This window comes from Puntigrus tetrazona, chromosome 21 (genome assembly GCF_018831695.1).
Source record: "Puntigrus tetrazona isolate hp1 chromosome 21, ASM1883169v1, whole genome shotgun sequence".
In the NCBI taxonomy this organism is placed as follows: domain Eukaryota; kingdom Metazoa; phylum Chordata; class Actinopteri; order Cypriniformes; family Cyprinidae; genus Puntigrus; species Puntigrus tetrazona.
The window spans coordinates 2,070,339-2,092,001 of NC_056719.1; the positions used below are offsets into that span (position 1 = coordinate 2,070,339).

Consider the following 21,663-nt stretch of genomic DNA (forward strand, 5'->3'; position numbering starts at 1 on the left):
ACACACACTCACACAATGTTTAAAAAAATATTCCCATGTTCGTCCATAATTTTATACATATTCAATATATAAACAAAACTTTTCATGGGTGTGTATTTATATACAGTTCATATATACATTTATTTTTAATAACCATATTTTAGTATTATTTTTCATTATTTTTATATTTTTCTAGAGAGATTATTATATTGTATTATGAAAACTAATTTAAACTTTAGTTTTAAGGTCAGCTCATTAATGATCACATTATGAATTTGTCTGTATTTTTCATCTCACCTGACGTCATCTGGATCGGTGTGAGAGGTTTTGAAGGTTCTGTGGCTCTTTATTGCAGAAGACCGTTGAGGTGTAGGAGGTGGGGAACGCTCTGAGGGGGAGATGTTTGCTTTAGAAATGCACTGCGCTGGAATGGAAACCCGATCGTTGCAGGAAGCTGGATTTGTTTTCCTGGGAGAGGGCGTTGGAGGCTGCAGATTGTGGTTACGACTGTGTGACTCTACTTTTTCTCCACTCTTACCGTTTTGGTGCGTTTTTGCAAGTCTGATTTTTATTACAGGGCTTCTAGATGAAATTTGAGGTGTGACCTTGTGTTTAATCTCCTCTCCTTTTGATCTAACCGTGTGGTATGTTTTAGGGGTGCTAAGAGATGACTCTGCCCCGATGTCTGCCTCTGGAAAAGTCTCAGCATCAATTCCGCAGTTATTCATCAGCTCCCCTGATGACAAATGGGGAGAACTGATGGGATTAAAAGCGTTCCTAGAGATGCAGTGTGAGACTGGCAGAAATTTCCCATCGGTTTTCTCAAGTTCCTCAGAATCACTTTGCCCAGAACGCTCTGGGATTCCTGAAACTGAAATATTTTGAGAGATATTACTGTAATCGCAGCTCTTCACCCTTTCAAACATATATGCCATCTCTTTTGTGACAGGAAATGCTCGATCCATGAATCCCTGAGCATCTTCACGCACTTCTTTCTCTTCTGTTTCCTCATCAGTCATGTCTAGCACTGTGTCTCTCTGCGGAAAAGAGTTTAATTTGTGACTGTGGATTGTTGGGCTCCGAGTACTGTCCTCATCGTCAGTCCAATCTTCCAACAAAACACTTTGGTCATCATCTGTTTTGCGTTCTTCCTCTAAAAGAAAGAGAGAAAGTGAATGAATGATTGCTTTAGGATGTCCTTGCTATGTTTCTGAGCCTTGACTGTGTTAAGATCCTTGCAGTTTATGGAGGATCAGAGAGCTCTCAAAACGCATCAAAAATATCTTAATATATGTTCTGAAGATGAAAGAATGTCTTACAGGTTAGGAATGACACAAGGGTGAGTAATTAATGACAGAATTTTCCTTTTTAGGTGATATCTCTTTAAAGAACAGTAGTGTATCTATTAATAAAAATTCCCTTTACACAAAATTTTAATTGTGAGCCCTTACGCAGAGATGGAGAGTGGCAGTCTCCGGTAGCCTGAGAGAGCGGCTCAGAGTCCAGCAGCTCACTCAGGTGACAGCTTATCTCCTCTAGTGCAGGTGGAGGCCCATGCTCAGGCTCAGGGGTCTTTACATCCCACAACAGGTCTTCTGCAATCTCCTCCTCTCCCTCCTGATATACAGTCACGTGATGGTTATTAAACAGTTGCGAGTTTTAAAAAGCTCCATTAATCTAGAACCAGGGCATATAAATTGATTATATGTTTCTAATTAAATACAGTTGAACTCTGGCAAGTGTTTTTAAGTGTAATGAGATTCTTCTGATGAAGAGCCCTGGTGAGACCGCTCTAAATGACCAATAAATGGGCAGATATCAATCAAACATCTCTGATGTCCTCACCTCCTGCTGCCCTTGACTCTCTGCCAGGCCAATGATGCCATTCTCATCCATCTGGCTTTGAAAGTCCTCATCTGGTTCTTCATCCCAGCTGAAGTCCGACCCGTCTGGGCTTGAGGGAGAGGAATACGCTGGGGCTGGTGTCCACACAAGAACCCCTGCGGTGGTACCACCTCTGCTACGCTCCATTACCTTGATCTTTATCGCTCTCTTTTATTCCACCTTGATCTCCTATACCACCCGCAGCTCCACGTTGATATTAAAGTCATCTCTAGTAGCTGACCATTTACGAATGTTTTACGAACAGCCTGCGTAATGTCCACTCAAGGGTCATGACCTGAAAACAGAAATGTAGTTTTGTCATTGACAAACTTATGCATTACCAATAACCTTTTAAGAAATGTAGAACAGGAAACATTTCACAACACTAATTACATCAAAGATAAATAATTATCAACCGTTCACAGAAACATTAACAGATAATAAATCAATTCAAGCTGAAGGAGGAGGAGGTGACTAAAGAGATTTGTTCTTAGCAAACTTACCCTTAAGTGTCTCTTTACAATAGTCTAATTTATGCTGTTAATCATGTACCGTAGCTCAGTGCTAATTGAGCATGATGAAAGGCAATGCAAATTCTGTAAACAGATGCTCTCAAGTAAAACCATAAAACATCGGAATAAATAATTCAGTTCTTCACCTGCTTTATGATCCCTGAGAGAAAGCAACAGAGCGTAAACTTAAAAACAGCAGATATGCTTGACTTGGAGTGTGTTTTTAGTTTTTTGGATGTACTTAATTCTAAAGTCACTACAATTACAATACTATTCCACTTGAATATGAATGTATATGTTATAGTTTTGACATTTTTATATTTTTATGTTATAGTTTTGACTTTTGTTACAAAGTCTGCAATCACTGAGATTTATTAAGCAAGGATGCATTTAGTTGATTAAAAAAATACATTAAAAAGACATTTATATTACTAAATATTTTTCTTGAAAATTAATGCTTTATTTAAAGATGCAGCCTTGCTAAAACTGACCTTACATTTTTGGAAAAGAATTATACACAAACACACAAATATCTGGTTTGCTCTCCTTGTGGGGACGTTCCATAGGTGTAACACACACACACACATTTTTAAGTTTTACACTATAGTAAACAAAATAACCAAGCTAAAAGGTACCCTTTATTGCATAATCAAAACATGAACTTATCAATTCAATTTTTTTTACTTTTCACATTAATAATAAGTAAACAACAGTCTAAGAGGTGAATCTTATGTAGCAGAAAACAACCCACAACCTTCACAGGGCCCTTGGTCACCATGGTGACCACACAACAACAATCTCCGCTGTGCACTGCCGGTCTTTCAAAATCAAAGCGTCATTCTAAGAACAGCCAATCAGCATTCAGAACACTGCTCCATGGCAAAGACTAATAGCTGGGCAAGAACTTTCATATGAACTATAACAAAAAAGAACTTTTTTTATATATATATATATATATATATATATATATATATATATATATATATATATATATATATATATATACATATATATATACACAAGTTCCATTTTAAAGTAAATTTGGCTTACAACTTTTAAATCAAGAGCTTTGGGTGTGATATATGGGCTAGTCATAATTTGAAAAATGTGACCCTGAAAATACAAGCACACACGTTCTCGTAATTTCTTAATAAACTACAAGAATGGATTTCTCATGCCGTCACGTCCTGTGTGTAGCAGAACTACTTGTGTGGATGTAACTTTTGTTTGTTGTGACTAACTATTCCACAGAGACGCGCAAACCGTAGCAATCTGTCAGCATCCTCAGCCAGCGTGAACACAAATGTAGTCGCCGAGGGAGTCTGCTAATCTCCAGAGTGCAGTGCATTCTGCAGCAAACCTTAATTAAACGCTTGTCTAAATCTCCGCCATCCATTCAACGAGCCTGTGGCGAGCTCAGCCAAGAGCAACACGTATCCTATATATAGATTGTTCACTGTTACTGTACTTAATAGCCTACATTACAGTGCCCACACACACACACCGACAGAGCTGAACAGGATTAATAAGACGAACAGTGAGCCCTAAAGCTCCTTAAGGGCCGAGACGATCCACAGGGTCTGAGGAAGAATATTGGTGTTGTGATCAGACAGGCCACATGATTAACTCTTAAAAGAAAAAAAAAGAAAAAGTGACAAATATACCCCAGATCTGTACTCATTGATTCTAGTTCATATCCCACGTGAAATAAACATAAGCAGTTTTGTAAATGTAAAGATTTTTGCATATTATACTAACAATGTAAATGATACATAAAATTGATTTAAATAAAATATAAATAACAAAAATATGCATAATAAACAAGTGAAATATTAGGTTGCAATAAATTCTAATAATGAAACAAAATTATATAATTTTATTGCATATTATAATAAATAATACTATATGGTTAAATTCAATGATAATAAAGAAATTAAACAATATTCAAAAATGACGATAATGTATATCACACCACATTTTTTGTCAGTACTTCACACATCACGTCAGCTATACACATTTACTATTTCAGAACATGTTTTTACTTTATCCGGTCTTTTCAATTTATACACCATGTCAGTTAATAACGTTATTACATATGCAGCATATCTAAAGGCATATAATCTATTATCAAGTTCTGAAATAAAAATTACTACGTATAGCTCATTGGTATTATATGTTTTACATAATACACAGACAGCTCTTGTTTCTGCGTAGTTGTAGGTAGAACACACTTGAACAACTTGACTAACGAGCAAAAGGAGGTTTAACCTGTTGCTCGGGAGCATGGGAAAGACACGAATATGCACGCTTTTCAGCCGTCAAACACAAACACTGTTCGAGACATGCAATCTGTAATGAGGAACTTTAACGCGCAAGGCTCTGCTGACTGTGGTATTTTAGCGTTGCTTACCTTGGACATTATCAAACCGTCTTCCAGGGCAGCCCTTCATATGAACGCATGAACTTCAGACTGTTGCCTTGAGAACGGCACACAAACTAGCACCACCAGCCCGTCCTTCCATCACCAAGCGACGACGCAAACACGGACTTCTCACTTTCTTTTTGTCAAATGCACTTGCTTTTACTCTTACTTGTGTTGTTGTCGCGATCTTCAGCTCGCGTTGTGCTACTCGCGCGAGCCCAAATCTCTGTAACTCACTTCACGCGACTCGTTTTATTTCACTTCACGCTTAAACATCCCAGGCACAAAGCGAATTGGTCAAGGTTTTCGTGTTCCGTGGAGGAAACTTTTCTTTCGGGAAAACTCCTAACGCGCTACAACAAAGACGAAGGATTAATTAATTATGCAGCATTAAATCTAAGAGGAGAGAGACGTCGGTTTGGAGGCGGGGCTTCGTAGGCAAAGTAAACGCAGGACGCTGGATCGAGCGTTTTGATTGGCCCCTCGGCGAAGAAGGCGTGGTTTACAAAAGTACAAGCCCATTCATATGGTTTACAACCGCAACTTTTCTTTCTAGCTGGAGCATGCTTATTTACAGTTATAAATCAACATACTATAAAAGGTTTGTTATGATACCGCTGTCAGCCACGTGATGGCGCCATAAAACAGCTATTGAAACCGCGTGGCTGTCAGTAGTGGCCACAAATGTTTGCCGTGTATCATACACAGTATTCTTGGAGCAGCATGTGAAAAACCATTGCATATGCTATACATAAATCAAACGACCGTAGTATTAGTTCCTTCGTACTGTAGTAGCCTATAATCTAGTGCTTTTAGTTATGGATACACGAAGCTGTATATTTTCCTTCTTTCAGTTTATTTTGAATACAAACACAGCTAGACAAGAAAATCTCGAGCCGTATGCAAATTGAAGCCTGCAATCAATTATCCCCTCATATCGCGCGTTTTCCTCATCCAGCCATGAGCTAGCCTATATGGTTAATGAGGCTTTCTATTTGCATTGTGCACCTCTAATGGTTTTCTCTGTGTTTTGACACCTAATGAATGAGAAAGCACAAGATGCTTCCTGTTTGCAGATAAGTAACCAGTCCAGATAATCATGCGTTTGTTTGCGTGTGAATCGTTTTGATCGAAAGCGTCTGAAGGCGCGCTACGAGGGAATTACTTCATATTTTAGTGAGACGTGAGGGTCTATTAATTTTACATTATCTCGCTGATTACAGTTAATGAGATTTGTACCTGCCATAATGCAGCAGAAACTGGTGGGAGATGAAGAATGGAAAGACAAAAGGAAGATTTTTCTCTCTTTTTTTCTGCACTTTGTCTTTATTGGAAAATAAATACACACTTTCTGTATAAATACCATGGCCGTGTAGTCTTTTCTTTAAACTGTACAAGAGGCAGGCAGACCGAGGAACAAAGGCAGCGGGGTTGTTGAGGTAAAACAATCGTAAAGGGAATAAAATAAGGTAATAGAAATGAATAAATACGCAATTCTGGAAAGGTACTGTGCTGTGCTTTTTCAGCATACTGTGTTGATGTTATAACAAGAGTGCTTCTGAGGGAATTATTTTGAATGCAAAGAGCTCGAGCTGAAATTTTGACCGTCTTTCAAACGCTGTCAGTCACAACACCAAGCAGATATCAGCAGGATGAAGGGTCTCAATCTTTATCTTCTTTACTAGGACTGCCCAGACTCCGTGACATATCACTTATGAAGTCATAAATGCTGTTTTGAAAGGTCATATAGACCCGCATTTGGCACTCTCCACAAATACACTCCACTGTGGTGTCTCATGCCATTTGATTTGCAGCCCAGTTGTTCATTTTTCTTTCCCACTTCACATAAATCATAATATTACCATGTTAAATAAATGTCACATTTTTAATCATCAAATATTTCTGTTAATTAATTTAAATGACATTTAGCTGTATTTTTTCTCGCTCCCAGCCCTGCTACATGATTTTCCTGTCCTTAAACAGAGATGTAAATTAAAAGTAGTGTTGTGATGACTGCATGCATCAAGTCCAACACTGTTGTAGTTAAGCTTGACTATCATGACTGCTTATTTTCAGCATTTATTCTAGTATTTTTTTATTTTTTTTACTTTTTTTAAACAAGTTTTGTCTATTAAATTTTGATGGTTAATAAATGTAGAAAATTACTAAATTACTAAACTGTACCGCTTTGATTTTTGTATTTATATACTGTACTACTATAATATTATTTATATTTTGTATAGGCTTTTAACTTTATATTTTTATGTAAAAAATATATATATATTGTATGTGCTTTTGTATTTTTTATTCATTTTTTATGCTTCACTTAAGCTCTTTTATTATTCATTTTAGTGCATCATCTTAAATTTATTCAGTTAACCGCCAAGGCAGCATTTCTAATTTTTTGAAGTTGTGAAGTTTAATATTTTCATCTAATATTTGTTTTATTTGCATTTTCCACATTTTGTTAACAAGGTCACAAACACTGCAAACCTCACGGATATCGAAAATGAAAATTAAACCATTACTTTGACCTTCTGAGATTGGCAATTTACAAATAAGAGCATTAAACTGAAGACTTCGAGGATGAATCCTGAACACGCGGTCTGTGTGTTTGGGGACCTGTGAGTGGCCATGTGTTCATGCACATTTGAAGGTCGGTACGGTCAGACACGGCTTTGTTCTTTGATCTGTATTCCTGTCCACCAATGAAAACACAACAGTTCTGCGTCTCCACACGTGTGCTACGGAGAACTGATCTCCATTTGAAGAGCTGCATCATTGGGATGAGATGCTGGTGCAAAGACCCCTCTCTCTCTCTCTCCTCGGAAGCCTTTCATACTGATACCTTTGTGCATTCAGGACTTTGCCGTTCTGCATCCGTGGGACGAGCAATGAAGCAAAGCTTTGACAAAAGAGTACATATCATTCCTAATGCTGTCAGACAGGTGTGTGCAGAACGGAGATTTCAGGGGATAAATTTGACTGGATAAATGCTTTACTGCATTCAGATGACTGATGAAAGCACAAATATACGACTGCAGGTAGTAAAAGAGACAAGGATAAAACAAACAAACAAGTGATAAAATCGTGGATCTGGAGCAGCAAATCCATTGCATTTACAGCAAAAAAATGATTTTCTTACACAGTGTTTTTGTCTTGTTTTCTAGTACAAATATATACTTATTTGAGAAGCAAAACAACTTAAGATATGTCTTGTTTTCTAAAAGGTTATTGTATTCCAATGGGGTAAGAAAAATAATCTTGTTGTCTCTTTGTATTAATATTATTATTTTTTTCAAGAACACAAACTCTCACTTGACTAGATGGACTGGAGTGATTTGGATAACTTGTGGGTTAATATGTTTTTATTAGCTTTTCGGACTAATTCAGATGGCACCCATTCATTGTGAGTGTCCAGAAAACTAAACTCAATTACATCTTAAAACAATAAATTGTCAGCAAACTTTCATTTTAGGATTTAAGTATATAGTATATATATATATATATATATATGTGTGTGTGTGTGTGTGTGTGTGTGTGTGTGTGTGTGTGCGTGTGTGCTTTTATTTATAGTTTTGTTTTACTACAAAACAAGACAAATGCGAAGAAAAGTAAGAAAATCATGTTTTGCATCTATAAAACTTCATTCAGTCTTGCCTGTCTTCCATCTGAGCACCTCAGCTATACAGATGAAATGATTTCAGAATGATATTTTCAACTTTTTTTTTTTTATACAAAGAATTTACTTAAAATATATAGATATACTATATATACACTGTTCAAATATCTGAGTCTAACAAGCAACACACTGTAGAGGAGTGAAGATGGTGGCATATGTGATCTAAGTGGGCTTAAGATGGCTGTCGCATTAGAGAGGCTGGGCAGGTGGAAATGAGCAGTCCTGTGCTTGCACTAGTCAATATTTCAAAGCTTCAGGTAGTTTTCACTCGCTCTCTCTCACACACACATATCTTGGCTCTGTGGGACTGTTTCACACTCTGCCTCTGCATTCAAAGACAGACAGACTCACACACATTACAATAACACCATTTCTCAATTTCCTCTCCCACTTGTTCCCGCTTATATAACATGACTGACACACTGTTGCTATGTGTTGCCACCTCTTCCCAGTCTGAATGCTTCTTTTTTTCAGTGCATCAATCAGATCCCTCGTTGAAGAGCTAAACTTTTCATTAGTTTCAATGGCTGCTCGTCTCTGATTGCAATGTCAAGTTCCTGCTTCACCACTCATAACTGGATAAAGGGTCTTCTCATTTTCTCGCTCCACCTAAATAAATTGGAGAATGATTTTCCTTTCCGAGAATCTTCACCATGCCAGCATGCCTTCAAAGACTTCCCAAAACCTAGTGAGCTGCCTTGCTATCTTCAGCCTATGTAGGAAACATCAGTTTTTTCAGTACTGAATTTTAAAAATCAAAATTTTCTTGGTTTGCCCACTAGATTGCCCTCAAGGTAAAAAGATACATTTTTCTGAAACGCATGCTTAATATTCAGTATACACATCATGTAATATATATATATATATTATATAAATTATATGATTATTTTATATAATTACATGATACTTAAACAGAATATTTTGCATGCATTTAAAATAATTTGTCAGTAATAGCCATAAACGCTTTTTCAGAACTCTGAAACAATGGATTGTGGTTTCCATAAAAAAACCCACTTTACTAATAATACATGTTCCTCGTGATGATGTGCCACTGGCTGTAGCTGATATTTTTGCGTCAAAGGAATAAAATACCTATTAAAACTATAAAAAAATATTTAAATTGTAATAATTGTGTGTGTATAAATTATGATTATTTTTCAGTTTATTATGTTTTTACTGTATTTTGGTCTAATAAAGGCAGCTTTTGGGATCATAAGAGACTTGTGTGTGTTTCTTCCATAAAATCTGGCCAAAACACAGGATTTTAAAATCGCAAGTGTGTATTTTAAAATGCTGTATACGCAGGCAGCTCACTAGATATTTGAACACAGTAGCTGTCTCTCAGGACTCCAGAATTTTTGTCCTAATGACTGATTGCCATGGTTTAGTAATTACCGTATTATACAACACCCCCCCCCGCCTGCAAAACAGCACAAACAATAATCAAAAACCGGCTGACTAGATTAAAAAAAGGCAGATGACAGATGTTTCAGCAGTTCTGCTCACAGAAATCTGTAGTGAGAAGCACTTCAGCTCGAATCTCTATGGGGTTAATCACTATTTACTCAGTAGTTATGTGCACCTTAAACTTTAAATATATATTTTAAACACATTTTTTACATATTTCTTATAAAATAGCTATGACTTTTAAAAAACAACAACGATGATTCCCATGACACGTTCACACAAACTCTCACACGAGGACAAGATGCTGGGCCTAGACTCCATGACAGTATCGTATATCAAAAACACGACACACATCCAAGCTCGGATTGAGAGTTTCTTGCAGTCAGACGACCAAATTTCATTATAGAAACTCATAAAGAATAAGCCAACTGAAAAGATGGTCCCGTCTTCTAAAACAAACCGGCCAGAACAGACTGAACTTTTGCTCAATCCTGGCATTTGCCGTCGGAAAGGTCAATGTGGGGTTGGTTCACACAGGATGGCCTTTCAAACATTGACTGGTTTCAAAACATCACAGAAGAGGATGAGATGAAGTCTACCATGTAACAGGATTCTGGGGGTTAATCATGGCAAGACATGTTGTGATCCGTCCCAGTGTCCCAGCACAATGGGACTCGCACGGTCCTATAGAGCCACATTGAACTCTGTGATCAAGAAGTCAATGTAGTCCTTCTCTTTGGTTTTAAAGGCCTCCGCGATGAGACGTGCGGCTTCCCGATGTTCTTTTCCTCTGAGAGACACTCCATTCACTTCTAGGATCACCTGACCCACCTTCAACTGTCCACAGTTATGAGCCGAACCGCCTCTCTGTGAGAAAGAGAATGAGAAAATCTAAATTAATATAATGTTTTAGTGTTTGGATCAGACCAGCTACGTTCACACAGAAGCAGAATATGCTTGTTAGTCCATTTATGGTGCTAAATGCAGTTACGGGTTCATAGGTTGGTATTCTTGGCTAGGGAAAAAAGTTATATTCCCTGTGCGTAAAAATTTAATTGAATAATTTGAATATATACCATTTGTTTGTGCATTTCAACTAGGCAATCAAAGAAGAACGTATTCAGTAAATTTGAAAATTAAAATACACACAGTTCATCCTCTGAGTGATCCCAGGTGGAGAACTTATTAATAGTTTGCTGAGAACCCAGATTAAATTGCTTTGGGACATTGTTTGAATTAAGTATGAGTTGATGTTTCTGAAAAAGTTGAAGTGTAGGTTGTATAGTTTTCATAAATTCAAATAAAAAACAAAGAAAGTTACTGTTAAGTGTTACCACGAACATTAATAAATAGTATATAAATAATGCTAAAGGAACAATGAATGGAATATTTTTTAACTTTCTGTCATAATTTATTCACCCAGATGTTTCGACTTGTATGAATTTCGTTCTTCTGAACGAACACAGAAAATACTTTAGGCTCCACTAACTTTCATTGTAAGGACACAAAATGTCTTCTTTTGCTTTCCACAGAAGAAAAAAAATGTAGGGTTGGAACAACATGAGGGTGAATAAATGATGAGAGGATTTTCATTTTTTGGGTGAGCTGTCTCTTTAAATGAAAGTGCCAGCTCATTCAAATAATCCTGCAGCAGTCTCTGTGAACACTTGATAACACCAAAGAAGTACGTGTCGTCTTTGCAGTCAGAATTTCTGCACATCCATAAAAGTGTGTACAGACAAAAAAAAAACTGTAAACAATACGAGCTGAGCTGGTAAGTTTTAACCACCTTTTTTCTCAGGATAAAATAAAATAAAAAATGTAAAAGCTGTAAAAACCTTACCTGGAACTTACGTGAACCCAACCAATCAGATTACAGATCTGAATTCTACAAAGCTATTGCCATTTTCTGTCCAATATTCATTTGGCAGTCTGCAGCACTTTTGATCTTTTACCATTTTATTTGGGGCATAATAGTTTAGAGCAACAGATTTTAGGGTCCCCAAGCTTCCAAAATGGCGATTTAACCCTCGGCTTGAAACTACTAATCATACGTCAGTCTGCTTTAGAGAACGACAGCACTTATGCAACAGGAACCGGTAAACTAATGGAGGCTAAAATGCAGGAGTCACCCACTTAGATCTCACCAGCACCTCATCTTCTTTCATTCACCGCCTAAAAATGATGGAAACAAAAGAGCTCCACATTATCTAATCTACAGCCGCTTTTGTTGTTGGATTTTCATTATGACGCTGATGAACCGACTGCAGCCGGGGAATTAAAACCCACTCATGCCTGTCCATTTCTCTCCTCCCCAGACGCACTTTCTACGTCTCTCAATCGCTTTCATTTGCTTCCTTTCTTCCAGCTTACTTTCACTGTCTCTTATATTCTTATTTTTGCTCTCCTGTTCTGCTGCCCGTCTCTCAATCTTTTATTAAGAAGCTGCTGATTTGCTGCTAAATCAATGGTAATCAGTGGCACTGTAATTTCGGATTCGTTTTTCACAGACGAAGCCGTCCCCTCCTTAAAACGCAGACGTGAAAGAGCCTTGCACATATAAATACGCTCTACAATTTGCACACCGTTTCCCGCAAGCCTGTTCAGCAGACTTCTTGAGAATTTAAATACTAGAAAAGACAGACCAGGAATAAACGACTCCCACAATGACATCAAACATCAACATCTGCTTTCTGCGCTACAGCTGCCCACAATTGGAGATCTATAACATGCTCCAGTGCTCATTATTTAATTCAGCAAAGCTGTAGGTGCTCTTATAGACCTATATATGCCTGACGGCAGGGAGCTCATGATTGGGACTCATTTTGTCATTGTCTAAGGCTCTGTATCACGCTTTAGACCTGACAGAAGGTTTGAAATTGTATAATCAGCTGTAAAACCTGGCAGTCACCCAATATGAAGAACCACAGGGTACTATTGTGATTCATGCTCAGGTTTAGTATTGTTAGATAAGCTACAACAGGAGAAAATGTGTACAAAAATCACATTGTGTTGCTAAGACGTTGGTCAAGGTGCTGCTAGGTTGAATTTAAAAGTTGCTATGCAAATGCTAGGGTTTTCTAGGTGGTCGCTCATTAAATCAAGTTAAAAAAGCCTGCTAACAAGTCTACATGACATTCTGGCTCCTAGAAATGACAACCATCTTCCAGGTGACAGTCAACCGATAGAACAGTAATAGAACTCCTCTACTCAAGCTACAAGCACAAACTGTACTCAGAATTATATTCAGTAATTTTAGTAGTTTTACTAATACATTAATTATTATAAATGATGTTAAAAAATAATATATATTCAAATATAGTAGTCTAAAAATAATAAAATGTTGTTTTATTAAATATTACTGTTATTATGTATTATAAAAATATACAAAATATAGATTTTAAAATAATATATATATATATATATATATATATATATATATATATATATATATATAATATTTATATTATTATAAATGTTAAAATATAAATAGAAACAAAATATCTAAAAATAAAAATACATTTTTATTTTTAGTTTATGTAAAATAACCCTGTGTGTAATAAAACCCAGTATGATCTGCTCACCTGTATGGTAACGATGCGTGGGAGGGGCTGACGTGTGTTTGCCCCGCCTTCTATTGCGATGCCTAGAGTACTGGCGCTTTTTGCCACTCTCACTAGAGTGGACATAGGCTCCAACAGACCCGGCTGCAAGGTAGATTTACAGACAGATTAGAGACAGGATGGGAAAGATGAAGAAGAGTAGAAAGAGAATAGAGACAGTAGAGTAGCAAATCAAAGAGAGGGAGAGAGAATGAAAGGGAACAGAGATAGGAAGCAAAAACACGCTTGGCTTTGATGATGCACACTGCTTTGTGTCTGACGGCCTAAAATAGGACCACGGGAAGTGGCTTACGACCAACAACAGTGTCCTCAGATAGCACTATTAGCTCACTCTGCGAGATCAACAACACAGCTCATGCGTATAAAAAAGCCGGGAAGCAAATAGCTAAAGGACGGCCAAAAGGAAGACGGACGTGTCTTGATTCAGCACATTGAGATTGGTTTTTCAGAGAGCTGTCGGATCGGTGGTATGAGATGAGATGGATGAGTCAACAAAGAACAGAAAAACTTAAGGGAATGTATGTACCAAAAGAAAAAAAGTAAAATTTAATTGTTAAAAGTCAAGCACGCTCAGTCACAGGGAGGGGAAGGAAACTGATTTATGCGACTGCACTCTTCTGTCAACGCTCTTTCACTCTCATTCACACTTCTAACACCAAGCCTCTGTCATCGTCATTAGCTCTCACTCATCCACCCCTCTCTCTCTCTCTCGGTCTCACCGGTTTGGCAGATGTTTCTCCTCCTCTGTGCCCATCCCGCGGGGCTCTTGTGCGGGCAGGACGTGGGCTGCTATCCTTACTGAGACGCCCAGATTCAGCAATGTCCACGCCGCTGTCTTCGCTAAGGGTCTGTCCGCTGTCTGACAGCTGGGATAATGTCCCTCCTACAAGAAGACGGTGACAATCAGTGCATTCAGATGCAATTAGAATTGAGCGTAGTGGGTTTTTGTTGTACTCGAGCTACAGTCTACATCTGTTTTTACAAGACTACATGACAACACGTAATGGAATATTTAAAGGATTTAATACACATTGTGTGTGAGCTCTGTCTCTCAGAGCATGTGCACAGCGGCAAGGCCTGATTAACTTATACATGCCGGACTATGCCGAGGCACAATTGCATTATTAACTCTTTTGTAGTCTTTTCACACTCAGTCCTATATTCGTTAAAAAAATTGTAAAGGCCTCTTGTTTACACACTGCCTTCGAAACATTCGTAAAAAAAATAGAATGAGGTTCGATTTGCTGCATTTTTGCAAGCTTTTTGATAGGAAGAGATGACAAATACAAAAACAATGAAAAAGCGCATACAAAAATTTCTGACTCTGTGTGCAATGACCTTTAGTCTTACTTTGGAAATACTAGACTTAATTCTGGAATAAACAACTTTTGGACAATTTTCATAGTGGAGGGTCAGCACTAGTTGCCAATGTCATTTTTTTGCTACAGGCTATAATTTCATCCCATCAGAGGATATTCTGTTCAGTGTTTAATATTTCGAGCAGATTTGAAAACACATACTCTTTACCCAAATATCCTCCCTTCTATACTACACAATAAGTGAAAAACATTATTTGAGCCTGGTCTGGCAAAAAGCATCCTGATGACTACTTCTTGTGAGATTCTAAAGTGTGCATTTACTGGAAACTTCACTATCCCATGAGGCCATGGAAGAAAATTCATGAATGGCAGTGAAGTAATGCAACCGCAGCTCCCGTGACGGTAGCTGCGTTTCCATTACCTTTCAAATAGTGGAAACTGAAATTGTGAGTTGAAAAAAAGAGGTGGTTTTTAAGCAATTTGAAAAAGGAACATTTCGGGTCCAGTTGCATCGCTAAAAATACACACCTACATTTCCTTCAATAAAAAAAACCCCTCTGTGGTGGCTACAATAATATGTAAACCTTTCAACATTTATCTCTATGAAATGTTTTAATTGCATAACAATGGTTAATAAAAACCAAATTTGTGCAGATCTGTAATGGAAACGGAGCTAGTGATAACATGGTGGGTGCAGTACATCCGGATATAATTCACACAAATTTAAAGCAAGTTTCAATCCATACCTATTATACAGTATGACATTTGTACAGTCATACTATTTTTATTTGTCATGCAACTTATGCAACCATTAAAAGTCGCTTAGCGCATTCCAGTATTCAGTTGGACTAAAACGCTTTAAATGGCATTTCAATAGGACAACCTAAACACAGATAGGCTTACAGTTGAAGTAATACATTTACATAGGCCTTGCATAATATGAAGATTGCTTACAATTTTGACATCCATAAAAAGTCATTTTGGTAAATTCAACATCTGTTTATTCAGGACAGCACTAAAAACAAAACGTTTTTTTTCCTCATTTATTTATTTATTTTTTTTTTATAATCAACATTTCATACCTTTAATACAAGGTGTATTAAAAATTATGACTGCAATTGTGATTCCCAAAAATCATAATTCATGTAATTTTTTCAATGATAATTCAAATGATAAGTAATTCCAAATTTATTTAATCATTTTCATTTTGGAGTGGAGTAATATCTGGCTGAACTAATTCTTTTCAAATGAACATTTCTCTTTTTGAACAATGAGGGTAATAAATTAAATCTGTGAAAATAACCAGACTGAAATAGAAATCGACGACTGGTTAATGAAAAAATTTGCAGCTCCCCACAATACCTCAAATCCTTCCAGTCTCACCTCGAGCCTGTGGCAGTGGCCGGACCTCGTTCACATCAGGCTCTGCGTTGGGCCTGTGCACCTCCACCATGACAAAATGCTGATTGGTTGCTGGAGAAGAAGGGGCGGGCTTATCTGGGCAAGGGGGGAGAGGAGGAGGAGGAGGAGGCGGCGGCGGCGGCCCAGGTGGTGCAGGTACGTTAGGGGCAGGTGGAGGAACCAGAGATGAGGATTGGACAGCAGTCTTCACCTTACTAGGAGACTGGACCCGGGGGAACGGTCCAATAGGATGCTGGCTTACAACTGCGAGCTGATGTGCTGGGACGTCTATCTTGAGGGTGTCAGGAGGAGACGTGTGAGGTTTGGGTGCTTTTGCATGTTTGGTATGGGAACGAGAAGGGGCGGTGAAGTACAAGCCAGATTGGGAAGAGCTGGAAGAGGCACGTTTGCTAAGCGTGGCTTTTCGACTGGGCCGGCGCTGAAGCCCTGGGGGAGGAGGAGGTTTAAAGGAAGGAGGGGAATCTGAGGTGGAATGAACCTCATCCTAGGATGAAAGAGGAGAGCGTTAGCCATATTTCAGGTTATATTTCAAAAGGAGATCAATAAAACATTCCACATTCATTAACACAGTCCATGAAGCTTGTAATATACACCATACACACCCATACATTAAAACATACGACAATTATCCACAAATCACTGCTTGGAGGAAAAGAACAATCGGTTCACTCAGACCAAGTGGCAAAGCAAAAAGCAAAATAAAAAAAAAAACAGGAAATGAACAAACTAAGGCTGAACGGGGTGAGCAGAAGCCAGATGAATGAGGTGTCGGTGCCGTCAGAAAGCAATCAAACCGAAATGTGAGTCGTCTGCGTGGGGTTTTTTTCCATCTGGGCCTAAACATTCTCTGGAAACTTTCACATGCTCTGTGGAAGCGCCTGATAGAGCTGTGCTGGTGCTTGATGGGGTTTCATCAGATTACCAACAGAAAACTCTCTGAGAAAGACCCCAATCTTCCTCGGCCATCTCTCTCACAACAGGCAGCCGTCAGCGAAAGTGTCATCATCTCGTCTATTTCTCTCTTTCACTCCTTCCGTCAAACAACCATCAGCTGTCTGAGTAGCTGAGCCTTTACAACCATATGAGATAGAGCTGGGCGGCATGACAGTATAAAATATGTCAGCAGTAGAGATTTTGCTATATTGTGGTACTGTAGATATATTCTCATCAATGTGCAGGAATGCTCTGCATACGTTATCTTTAGATGACAGCGACAAGAAACTGAGTAAATAAAGATTAGGACTGAAGGATTAATCATTCTGGGTTATGTGAGGCACAGTTTAGCGGCATCATGCTTACACTTTTGCAATACACACACTTTTGACAATGCAGCAAGCTTTAATACAGAATGTGTGGTCAAAAGTGTGTGAACTGACTGATTTCGGCATCTTCTATTTTTAAATTACATATCTGTTCATAATCTGAAGCTAGTATTAATTTTTTTGTCTATTATGAATCTCATTTTTTGGTTTTGATCAAACTACTAGAAAAATATATTTTTTGTCAACTGAAAAAAGAAGTTGCAATCAAATTAAATAAGGTTATTAGGTGTAAAATTAAATTAACTTTCAAATATTAGATATAAGATGTACTTATACTGTAAGTAACGAAATTACAAACCTAAATAAAACTGAAGCTAAAATTGAAATAAAAATAAATGAACAATGGAAAAAAAAATTTTAAATGACAAAAAACACATAATATACTGCAGTTGTAAATACTAAAATGAATCTAAAAAATGTAAAATCGAAATATACATATATGAAAATGTAATATAAGAAATACAGCTAATTCAAAATATTTTAATTATATTTGAAAAAAATGATCCAATCTTAGATTCAAGAATTATTTAATGAGGTCAAGTATTACTTATTTGAACAAAACATAAAATATAGCAATATAATATGCAATTAAAATAAATATTCATACGATTAGATGACATTATTTTTCATCTGGCATTTGCTAGATTAAAATGAAAAACCACATATGAAATATATTTTTCTTTGATACAAAAATCACATTTCCTGTGACATAGCTCTTTGTCATACCGCCTACCCCTATGTTGAGTTTAAAAATTCGGGTTTCATTCAAAAACCATCATCTCACCGGTCATAATCCGCCCCTGGTAATTTTCACCTGTTCACTGCCAGTTCTCATAATGTGCTCTATTCCACACCTCAGCAGATTCCAGCACTCCCCTTTCTCTCTCTGTTCCCCCTCTTTTATCTTTCCTGTTCCTCCTCAAACTGAAGGGCTTACCAGAGAGATGTCTGGCAGGGCATTGCTACGCTCCAGAGACTGTTCCCCGTTGTTCTCTGCAACACCATCGTTCTGAGAGAGAAAAACAAAAGAGAGAAAACGAGAACAAGAGACTATGAAACAAATGAAAAACACAGCTGTGTGTTTATCCCCTAAACAAAAGTTCAATCCAAATTGCATTTTGTTGAGGGCCCATTTCACAGAGGGGCATCAAAACACAATTGCACTTACAGTCCTATGTTTCAATCTCCAATCCGGTCTCATTTTCCGTCCAACACGTATCGCACAGAGAGCAAGAGAAGCCCTCATTCATGCAGAATAAGAGGGAGGTGATTTTGTTACGTAGATGGCTGATTGCATTCAGACCTGTGATTCACCTCATTAAAACAAAAGCCTCATCAATTCACTTTATTTGCTTGCTCAGCACTTAAAAAGGAGGCACTTACGGTCTAATTTGTTTTATGTATTTATGCTGTAATTCCTGTAATAACTCTGCTTTTTTGCTACATAATTTTACAAATTATAATTCATATATGCCACATTTATATCTTATGATACACGATAAACTGAATTCATGAAAAAATGTATCTAATGAGTTGGTTCTTTTAACGAGTTGTTACAAATGACTCTTTTGAGTTGGATTTTTTAATAAATAGTTTCATTTACCAGATTGAACCAGTCTAAAGAATCCTTAACTGAACTGATTTAATTGCCAGACTGAATCAGCCTAATAAATCCTTAGCTGAACTGATTCAGTTACCAGATGAATGAACTGTTAAGTTTTAAGTGATTTTCAGTGATTTCTGTATCAAAATAATGCAAGCTTTGTAACGGTCTCATAACAGTACATATAAGTACGCTGCCAAATCATTTTGAGTTTGAAAAACCTTTTTAATATTTTACACCAAGGCTCACCACTTTATTTGATAAAATCTACAACAGTAAAATTGTTATTACAATTTAAAATGTCAATATTTTTACATATTTTAAACATTAAAAAAACCGCAATTATTCTTGTAAAATCAATGATAATTTTTTAGCAGCCATTAGTATAGTCTTCAGTGTCCCATAACTTTTCAGGAAATAATTTTAATTTTAATATTCTGATTTTCCAAAGAAAAGTCTTTTAATTAAAAGAATTACCCAGTGACATCAAAACACTGCCTGGACACAATGTTCCGTTCCCTTCCTTCAAACTAAAACAGAGCAGCAGAGACACTGCACTCTGCTGGCTCAGGTCCTCCACCTTCCCACAATCCCCTGCTGTGCTCCACTGGAGCATAAATCAGGACGCTCTCTGTGAGACTTTTTTTTGTCTGGGTTGAGGGGGGGGCTTATCTGTGGTGACAGCTCTGCATATGGCTGATGAGGTGCGGTACCAGGATGAGAGAGTCCCAGAGCGAGGGCTTCGTCTGCGGAGCTCCGCGGGGCTGCGGTGTGGGCCGCCGCCGCTGCTTCTTGTAATTACCAGAGCCAGAGCTGGCAAGCTTACAACAACACCAATCCACAGAGGAGGGCCACGAACAAAGCTTGCATACAAATATGTTTGCTCATTTCCAAAGTGCACACGCACACACACAACGTACATATACACAGACAAAAGACCCATGAAGAGGTACAAAGTCACAGCATCACATTTTTGATTTGCGACATGCATGCGTGTACTTATGTCAGACCACTGCAACCCACACATACACAGATATCAGACGAGAGTGACTGAAAGGGATCAGTCCATGCAGAGAATTTAGACTGCGCTGTATTATGTTCCTGTGTGAATGTGTGTTAAAAACAAACCCACATCACTCAAAGTCAACAAACTCATTTTAGTTTAACGTGTGTTTTGGCTAGAGAGACACACCCAAAACGAATACCATAGTAACCATATTTTCCACCAAAATATCCCAGTTATAGTCACAGATATACATCACTGGTTATGGAAGCTTAAAAAAGATAATTGAGTTTTCATCTCAAAACTCTCAACATGTTTTTTCGAGTTATATAATAAGAATTGCAAGAATTTTTTTATAATGCAGTACTGACTTCTTTTAACAGAATTGTGAAATATGCAATCTTATCTTGTGACAGACATATAAAATACAGTAATAAAAAAATCTGTTGCTATACAGTTGCTAAGGTGTTCTGACTGAATTAATTCACCCCAAAAAGAAAATTCTGTCATTAAGTATTCACCCTCACAACGGAAGACAAATTTAGATATTATTGATAAAATCGGAGAGCCATCTGAAATTTTATAGACAGCAATGTAGTACAAACACAAGCAAGATGTGCCATCAGTAGCTCAGCTTGCAACTTGCAGTTTTGCAACGCTACCAGAATATGTTTTTTTGCTCAAAGAAAACAAATATGACTTAATTTAATCCACCTGTTTCTTTCCTGAGTTACTTTGTCCTCCACTTTAGAGTGTATCACAATGCATACGTACGCTTTCTTCCAGGTGTAAATAACACTGATTAGATAAAATATGATAAATGTGCATATATGTTGCGTTGTGACACTCTCCAAAGTGGCGGAAGCGTAACTTCAGGGAATAAATTATGTTATTTTTTGCGCAAAAAAGTATTCTTGTAAGGTTGCAAAACTAAAGTTGACCCTATACGCTGCTCTAGTTATTTGCAGTGTTTGCTATGCAGTTGCTAAGGTCTTTTTGAAGTATTTATTCAGGTTGCTATGGAGTTGCTAAGGTCTTCTAATTGTATTTTTTCATGTTGCGATGCAGTTACTAGTGTGTTCTGAATCGATATTTTTGTGTCGCTATGCAGTTGCTATAGCATTCTGAGATGATTTACGTGTGTTGCTATGCAGTTGCTAATGTGTTTTGTGGATTTTTAGTGTTACTCTATAGCTAGGCTTTTCTGTGTGGATTTGCTATGCAGTATCCAGGGGGTTCTGTGTGGATTTTTAGTGTCACTATGCAGTTGCTAGGATGTTTTGAGTGGATTTTACGTTGCTAGGGTGTTCCGAGTGGACTTGTGTTGCTATGCAGTTGCTAGGGTGTTCTGGGTGATTGGTTACTGGCCAAAAAGATCCCCATCATAAGTCTCTACGATATTCTATTCCCCAGATATCGTTCAAGTACCTCCTTTAATGTTAATCTAAGTGATTTTTTTCACCCATTTCAACGCTCGCTGGGCAA

General features: G+C 37.5%; 2 protein-coding genes across 3 annotated transcripts in view; both read right to left on the reverse strand.

Annotated features, from left to right (window-relative positions):
• The window catches only part of akna (AT-hook transcription factor), a 20,313-nt gene extending 15,155 nt beyond the window's left edge, over positions 1-5,158 (reverse strand). Inside the window, exons 1-4 of the mRNA XM_043221759.1 lie at positions 4,786-5,158; positions 1,825-2,158; positions 1,431-1,596; positions 277-1,132 (exon numbers count right to left, since the gene is read on the reverse strand). Coding sequence (XP_043077694.1) covers positions 277-1,132; positions 1,431-1,596; positions 1,825-2,010 — 1,208 coding nt within the window. The 5' untranslated portion in view covers positions 2,011-2,158; positions 4,786-5,158. The remainder of the gene's footprint in view (positions 1-276; positions 1,133-1,430; positions 1,597-1,824; positions 2,159-4,785) is intronic.
• Positions 5,159-7,180: 2,022 nt separating this feature from the next.
• Positions 7,181-21,663, reverse strand: part of whrna (whirlin a) — a 77,973-nt gene continuing 63,490 nt past the window's right edge. For both annotated transcript variants that reach the window (XM_043222166.1, XM_043222165.1), the window contains 5 exons: positions 18,510-18,581; positions 16,212-16,734; positions 14,229-14,392; positions 13,471-13,593; positions 7,181-10,753 (listed from right to left, as the gene is read on the reverse strand). In XM_043222166.1, coding sequence (XP_043078101.1) covers positions 10,571-10,753; positions 13,471-13,593; positions 14,229-14,392; positions 16,212-16,734; positions 18,510-18,581 — 1,065 coding nt within the window. In that variant the 3' untranslated portion in view covers positions 7,181-10,570. The remainder of the gene's footprint in view (positions 10,754-13,470; positions 13,594-14,228; positions 14,393-16,211; positions 16,735-18,509; positions 18,582-21,663) is intronic.